This window comes from Trypanosoma conorhini (assembly GCF_003719485.1).
Source record: "Trypanosoma conorhini strain 025E chromosome Unknown Tco_14.4_contig_00093, whole genome shotgun sequence".
Taxonomy (NCBI): Eukaryota; Euglenozoa; class Kinetoplastea; order Trypanosomatida; family Trypanosomatidae; genus Trypanosoma; species Trypanosoma conorhini.
Window position 1 is genome coordinate 33,389 of NW_021704178.1, and position 7,016 is coordinate 40,404.

A 7,016-nucleotide genomic window follows, 5' to 3' on the forward strand; every position below is an offset into this window, starting at 1 on the left:
AAAACCGCAACCGCGTGAATATATATGTATATATATATATATATATATTGGGCACTTAGGCAGGTCTCTTTCTCTCCTTCTCCTTCTCTCTCTGTTTGTGTGTGTGTGTGTGTGTAGGAGGGGGGGAGGGGGAAGATATGTGTGTGTGTGTGTGAGTGTGTGCGTGTATTTGTTTATGTGTCTTTTTGTTCTTGTTGTTGTTGTGTATACACACACGCACCAACGCCCGGCTAATGCAAGTTCGTGTGTGGGAAGAATTTCTCTGCGTGTGCCGTAGTCGAATTGCAGCGTCGCTGCTGGACTGCGGCCCGGTGGGCAAAATCAAAACCGTGCACCAGAGCAAAACAACAAAAAAGAAGAAGAGAGAGAGAGAGGCACACAAATGCACAGAGCAGCGTTGTCTCTTTGGATGACACCATCCTCGTTCCCACACGCGCACGCAGTGTCTCTCCTTCAGCCAATCACGTTCCCCCCACCCCCCTTCCGCGTGGCCGCCGACGCCCCGTCAGAGGGTCCTGCGCAAAACCCCGCATCACAGCACCCCGCACCCGCCCACGCTTCCTTGTGTGGTGGGGCAAAGCACAAGGAACAGAAAGAGGCAACACATCTCGCATGGAGATGCCTACAAAAGAAAAAAAACAACAACAACAACGAATCAATACACGCACACAGAGGAAGAAGAAGAAAGATGCTTATAAAGCAGCCATACTCCTTGTCTGTTTTGTTTTTTCTTCAGCTATGCGTTGGATCCAACGCAGCTGACTCCGCCCTACTCTGTTGGCGCAGTGAATCCACCACAAGCCAAAGCATGCACTCACCCTTGTCGATTGGGACATCGGCGCCGTGCTCTGTGTGGTGCAAGCTATCATCGGCGGCGGCGGCGTCAGCGGGAAGAGGGTGCAGCGCAGCCATAGCCCTCGCACGCATGCCCTGCCAGCGTGCCTCGTCGCGTTCTTGTTGCTGGCGCCGCGTGACTAGCAAGTCCCTCGTGGCGCGAGACCTTTCCTGCATAAAGCCCGTGACCGCCTGGGCATAGTGTCGATACCGCAAGAGTTTCTCTTGTGGCTGAAAGTGACACATCACCCACGTTTCCATGTGACGCTGCAGCAAGAAGGAGGCAGCGAGGGCTTGAAGCAGCGCTTCCTTCTGTGACTCAGCCGGGGTGCCGGCGCTGGGAGGGTCGCCAAGGCACGGCCACCGCACGCCCACGCTGCCTGTGAAAATGTGGTGCATGGCCTCTGCCAGCTGCTCCAACGTGAAGGGGACCAACGGGTTCACCCACGGCGCGCCGTCGCCGCCGCCGCCGAGGTGCTCGCCGGTGTTGCTGAAAACATCGCAGCCGCCATGCGTCCTCTGCTGCTCCGCGTAGTCCCGCACAACGCTGGTGAAGAGGTGGATGATGGTCCGCAGCGGACGCCGTCGCCGCACACACGCCGCCCGGCCTCCGCCCGTCCCACACGCTTCAATTGCGTCGACCGCCTCTCCCGCCGCCGCCCTCACGCCGGCCAACGTTGACGCGGGGCCAACCGCAGCGGCCGCAGGCTCCCGCGGCCGTCGCGGCGCCGTGGCGCGCAGAGGCGCGAGGGCTGGAGGCGTTCCGCCCCGCCACCGCCGCCCCGGCCGCAGCACCGACGCCGCTCGCTGCAGCCGACGATCGAAGCCGCTCAGCCGCGCCAGGACCCGCTCGTAAAACCCCGCCACGACGACGCGCTTGTACCACGCGCGAACCACCAGCCGCTCCCACAACTCCGCCAACTCCGCCTTCCGGCGCAGCACCTCCGCCAGGCTGCGGTGCTGTGCGGCCAAGGCCCAGTGCCGCTGCGCCCCCACCGCGTGATGCGAGGCGGCCGGCCACGCGTGGCCCGTCGCAGTGGGGCAAAGCCCGTCCACCGCCACGGCCGCGTCTGCGTCACCAAGCAAAAGCTTGGACGCAAGGCGCTGCTTTGCAAGAATGGCGCGGCGCAATTTGCGGGACTCCGCGTGAAGCGTTGCGGCGGCGTCTTCCAGTCGGTGCAGCGCCATCATCGTGTCGTGGCCCGCACTCCCGCACGGGCCGGCGGCGCCCGTGCACTGCGGCTGCTGCTCGTCGTGAGTCATCGCCGTGGGGCGGCAGATGAAGGGCGAGGCGTCTGGAGAGAAACACGAGGCGGTGGCGCGAAGAGGAAGCGGAAGGAGAAGCTCGTAAACGTCATCCCGTTGCAAAGCAGGAAGCAAGCAAACCAAAAAAAAAATGAAAAGGCATGAGAAGGGGCGGACACTCACAAACACAAGAAAAAATACAACAAAAGGGGGGGAGGGGAAGAAAAGAAACTCCACCCTCTACTTAAGTTACTCCCTCTCTTTCTCATTGCACTGTGCGTGTCTTAAATGCCGCAATGGGAGGAGTGGGGAAGGGAATAAAAGGAAAAGAAAAAAAACGCAGCTCAGCAAGAATGCCAACAATTCCGCCGCTCACAGCACCCCCAGACACACACACAGAGAGAGAGAGGGAGAGAGCCGTAGCCTTGCAAAAAGGACAACATTGCCCTTCTGTCTTTTTATCGTGGCTTCCGGTATACATTGCATGCAGCCAGGGGAAATTCCGTTGAATCGACAACCTCAGTCTGGGACAAATAATTTGTTGGGGTCGGGTCCACGCGCAGCGGCCTCCGCCGCAAGCGGAAATATATGACCTGCCAAATGACCACGAGGTCAAGGGATAACTGAAAACCTCCGCACAGAATGAACGGGAGCGGCTGGTGATCGCAGATGAAGTAAATGAGCTTAATTATGTCACCCAGAAACCACGTGAGCACCAGCACCATGGTAAGCCCCTGCGTTGACTGTCGCCGGTCGTTGTGAAGGATCTGTGGAAGTACAAGTAGCGCCTCAATGCCCAACGCAATGTAGCCAATGACCTCCGGCGCCGCATCCCACACAGGTCCGACCGCCGCGTAGTAAAAAAGTGCCGCAATGCACAAGATCAGCGTCCATAGGGCGCATCGAAGGAGGAAAGCTGCAGCGGAATAAGCCAGCAACGCCTGCTCAAGACGGCAGGCCTGGTCATCCAGTCTTGCCAGGATGGAGCGGGAGGAAGTCTCCGCCAAGACGGTTTCCTCTCTATTCGCCGGCGACGCCGCGTCCGCAGGGGGCGGCCTGGCCGTGGCAATTTCATTCTCCAACCCCTCGTTCCTCGGCTCCCCGCTTCCCGGGTAGCTAGGGACGGAATGGGTGAGGTGCAGCACCATAACTATGAGCAGTGAGTGCACCAGTATGGCAAATATGGCCTGAAACAGGAGCGCCAACGCAAAATGGTGGCCAGCAAAGTACACAATGCGTATTTCGTTACTGACTAGAAGAATCAACGACACCAGTGGGGAGTACCCCTCCACGTTCCTGGTAGAACTCATTTCATAAAGCTGAACTACGTACCCAATGTGGGGTCCAAACACCATGCCAATGGAGAAGACAATGTATGGCAGCTCATTCCACGACAAATGGGAGACAACTTCGACAAGGGAACTCTCATTGGTCGCGGACGTGCTGCTGGAAAGCTCATGCAGTGCAGCCTCCCACGACGGAAGCATCGCCAGTGCCACCCTGCACCTTGTATGGCCCTCGCCTGTCCTTTGGCCCCTCTCCAAGTCTAGATTACCTCGCTCCTGCTTCCTTAAACTGACTCCGCCGTGTTATTCGGTTTTGCGGTTGGTATTGCTCTTTTTATGTTCTTTTTTTTTTTTTCCTTCTTCCTTCTTTCACTGCCGGTGCCACGCGGCACACTCTTTGCAGCCAGCGAATTTTTGTGCGTAAAAAAAAGGGGGAGGGGGGAAAAAAAAAGGAGCTGGGGACAAGGCATTCAAGACAACCACACGCAGGGTCCTCCACGCATGCAGGCGGGAAAAAAAGGTAAGGGAACGAGTGGGAGGCGAGAAACCGAAGGCACCCGCAAAAGTATTCACCACTTATAGCCCCTCACGCCATGCAAACACCTCTTCTTTTCGTTTTCGTTTTGCTGCGTTCTTTTTTTTCTTTTTTGATCTCTCACTCCCGCCTCCCCCTTTCCTTCTCGCCAAACGGAAGCGTTTGGGCCCTGTCCCACCGTTTGCTCTTCCCAACCACACGCGCTTGCGTGTGTATATATATAAACATATATATATACACACACATATATACGTTTCCTGTGGGCGGGGGGGAGGCGCAGCTGCAGCCATGAGGACTGTAGAAGCAGGCGAGAAAACCAAATGGGAAAAGGAAAAAAAAAAGATCATTTCATTTGTTTGAGGGTCCAACATTTACGTGTGAATAGCGTTAACGGTGCCCTCGGCGGAGCCGGATACACCCGTTTGCTGCATGCGCCCCTCCTGCGCCGGGCTCGCCCCAGCAGATGTGAGAAGCAGGCACTGCAGAACCCTCTGCCCAAGGGGAATGAGCGCTTGCAGGGTTTCTGCGGCGGCAGAAATCGTCGGCGCTGCTGCTGCCGCCGGTGCGGAGCTCTGCTGTGCCGCGGAGCCTTCCTGCGTGGCTGCCGCGCCGCCGCCCTCGGCGGCCGCCCGCCTCCCATCGGGGAAGGCGTCGGCGCAGACAGCCTCCAGCACCGTCTGTAGCCCCCGCACTGCGTCGCGCAGCCGCAGGTCGCTCGCGGCACGTGCGCCATCGGGTGTGCGGAGGACGCCCCACAGCGCGGCGTACACCTGCCCCGCCAGCGCGCACTGCTGCACCACCGCCATCAGCTCCTGCTGGGAGGCACTGGCGAGGAGCTGCGAGGGCGAGGCGCGGTGCGCCGCCCTGATCGCGGCGAGGCAGTCGGTGGCGTCCTGCAGCATGGCGTGCAGGGGCGCCAAGGTGTTCAGTGACGCGACCGCAATGTCGTGGCCGGCCAAATTTGCCAGCGTCAACAGACTCTTGGCAAGCAGATCGAACACGGCCCCGTCATACACGTGAACGGCGGCCGTTTGGCTGCCGCCTTCGCGAAACTCCGCCGCCTCCGCCTCTGCCGTGTGCAGTCGCACCACAGTCGACACCGCAATGTTGCTTACCACGCCCTCGGCCAAGATTTCCGACACACTCAGTGCCGCCTCGGTGGGAAATACCGCAGAAATGCCCTCTGCATCACCGCCCTCACCCTCCACGGCCCCCCCGCGCAGGGAGTAGACTCCTTCCGCGGCCTCAGACAGAGCGGCGGCTTCCGCCACGGCGCGGTTGCCCAAGTCTTTGCGCGTCGCCGAAAGATCCGCAAAGGTTTCCATCGCGTGGAGAAGCAAGTTCTGCTGCAGCGTGGCTTCTTCGGCGGCGCCAACGGCGGCCAAGCCTTCAAGCTCCACGCCAAAGAGCAGCACGGCGTCAATCGCGGCCCGCAGACCGCCGCCATCCCCTGGCATGTGGAGCGCCTCGTACACCATCGGCAGGTTCCGGCTGCAGCCACTAATGCTCTTAAGCGTCATCCAGGCCTTGTGTAGCGACGGAAGAAACATCAACACTGCCGCCTGCTGCGACGGAGTTGCGGTGGGGAAAAACACCGTCCCCCCGCGACGACCTCCGATGCTCCCGTCACGCACCCCCCGCAGTGCAGCTGAGCCGCGAACCTCACGTATTGCCGACTCCGAGAGCCACGCGAGCGCCGCCCCCACCGCCTCCACCGTCCCGTACGCCGCCTGCTCACAGCGGTAGCGAACCCCAGCCGCGTTGTCGTCCGCCTCGGTGGTGAAGAGGCGCGCAAGCACCCCCAGCATCGCGTCCAAGGCGGAACATTGCACACTGCTGGGCGACCCCGCGGCGAGGGACTCGTGCGTTATGCCTGTAATAACGTCTGCTAGCACAGACTCGCCCTTTGCCCTCGCTGCGCGCCGTGCGCCGTCGCGGGAGAGGCAGACAAGATTAAGCACCGCCAATGAGGCCCACGCAAGTCCTTTTGCGCTCAACCGAGAGGACATTGCGAGTGTGCCCAGAACCAACTCCACCGCGCCCTGCTCCACCAGTGCGTCGGCGAAACTATTCTCACTCCCCGCACTACTGTTGTCGGAGTCAACGCCGGACGCTTCCACAGCAGGACGCGCCAAGGAAAAGTGGGAGAGCTGGCACATGTTGGCAATGCAACGGCAACAGCGCTCACGTACAACCGCGTCGTTGGCATGCGCAGCCATAAGCCGCAGCGTCAAGTGGGGCGCCGACGATAACGATGACGATGGCGATGGTGGAAGTTCAGCACTACAATCAGCTGCAGCGTTGCCACTTCCAGCGGCAGTAGGAACAGTAGTTGGACCTGTCGCTGGCAGTTGAAACAAGGCAATCGCCTCGGAGTCTGCATCTGTGGCGTCCAGTGCCAGCAGCCGAGCCAACGCGGCGTGCACCAGCGCCGCCCCACCACAGGGATGCTCCGCTAACACTTGGAGTGTCTCTGGGAGTGTCGCGGTGGGGCATGGCAGTGGCATTTCCCTCGCGTCCAGAAACATCGTCCTACTCTCTGTCAACGTAAACAGGCGGAGGAACGAGCGACGCATCATTATCACGCTATATGCGTTGCCCCCGTGTCTCACGCACACTTCTTCCCAGTGAGCAGTTCTGCCGGGCAGAACCGCAAACAGGCGGCGAGGAAGATAGATAGAGAGAGAGAGAGAGAGAGAGAGAAGAAAAAAAACAAAAACAAAGCGGGAGGCAGCGTCGCAGGGAAATAGGCAGAGGCAGCAACAGTAGTCACGCGTCCAGCGCCCACGGCACTTATTTCGCGCGAGGCGTGCACGAGCCGCCCGCCCGGGTTGCAGAGGGTGGAGGAATTAATCGCGGACTCCTGGTTTACCTGCAATGCGCCCGGATGCGGGCCGTGTGCGCCCCTCACTTCGGCCGCCTGGCATTCCCCTTCGCCCCCTTCGCCTTCCCGAACCTCCCGCTGCTGTTGTAGCCGCCGGAGCGGAACCTGCGCCGCACAACGCCGCCCTTCTTCGAGATGACGTTCCTGTAGGCGAGCTTCCGCGGCTGCGACCGCTCCGCGCGGAGCCTCATTGCCCGCGCCTGGTTGTACAATTTGCTTTTCCGCTTCTTCG

At 60.1% G+C, this 7,016-nt stretch overlaps 3 protein-coding genes and 1 pseudogene across 3 annotated transcripts, besides 10 other annotated features; all 4 read right to left on the reverse strand.

The window, feature by feature from the left end:
* The first annotated feature begins 18 nt into the window (after positions 1 to 18).
* Positions 19 to 48: a microsatellite.
* Positions 49 to 64: 16 nt separating this feature from the next.
* Positions 65 to 93: a microsatellite.
* Positions 93 to 169: a microsatellite.
* Positions 170 to 204: a microsatellite.
* Positions 205 to 624: 420 nt separating this feature from the next.
* Positions 625 to 652: a microsatellite.
* An 80-nt stretch (positions 653 to 732) lies between these two features.
* Tco025E_02401 (uncharacterized protein) lies at positions 733 to 2,097 on the reverse strand (the record flags this gene model as incomplete). Its single annotated transcript, XM_029369328.1, has 1 exon — positions 733 to 2,097. One exon carries the CDS (start codon positions 2,095 to 2,097, stop codon positions 733 to 735), a length of 1,365 nt encoding a protein of 454 aa, XP_029230611.1.
* Positions 2,098 to 2,476: 379 nt separating this feature from the next.
* Positions 2,477 to 2,496: a microsatellite.
* Positions 2,497 to 2,537: 41 nt separating this feature from the next.
* On the reverse strand, positions 2,538 to 3,566 carry Tco025E_02402 (uncharacterized protein; the record flags this gene model as incomplete). The annotated part of the gene is made up of 1 exon (XM_029369329.1): positions 2,538 to 3,566. The coding sequence occupies one exon, from the start codon at positions 3,564 to 3,566 to the stop codon at positions 2,538 to 2,540; it is 1,029 nt and encodes a 342-aa protein (XP_029230612.1).
* Positions 3,567 to 3,696: 130 nt separating this feature from the next.
* Positions 3,697 to 3,720: a microsatellite.
* A 251-nt stretch (positions 3,721 to 3,971) lies between these two features.
* Positions 3,972 to 4,013: a microsatellite.
* Positions 4,014 to 4,113: 100 nt separating this feature from the next.
* Positions 4,114 to 4,151: a microsatellite.
* A 120-nt stretch (positions 4,152 to 4,271) lies between these two features.
* Positions 4,272 to 6,428, reverse strand: Tco025E_02403 (uncharacterized protein; the record flags this gene model as incomplete). The annotated part of the gene is made up of 1 exon (XM_029369330.1): positions 4,272 to 6,428. One exon carries the CDS (start codon positions 6,426 to 6,428, stop codon positions 4,272 to 4,274), a length of 2,157 nt encoding a protein of 718 aa, XP_029230613.1.
* A 150-nt stretch (positions 6,429 to 6,578) lies between these two features.
* Positions 6,579 to 6,603: a microsatellite.
* A 197-nt stretch (positions 6,604 to 6,800) lies between these two features.
* On the reverse strand, positions 6,801 to 7,014 carry Tco025E_02404 (hypothetical protein; annotated as a pseudogene).
* Between the last annotated feature and the right edge of the window lie 2 nt (positions 7,015 to 7,016).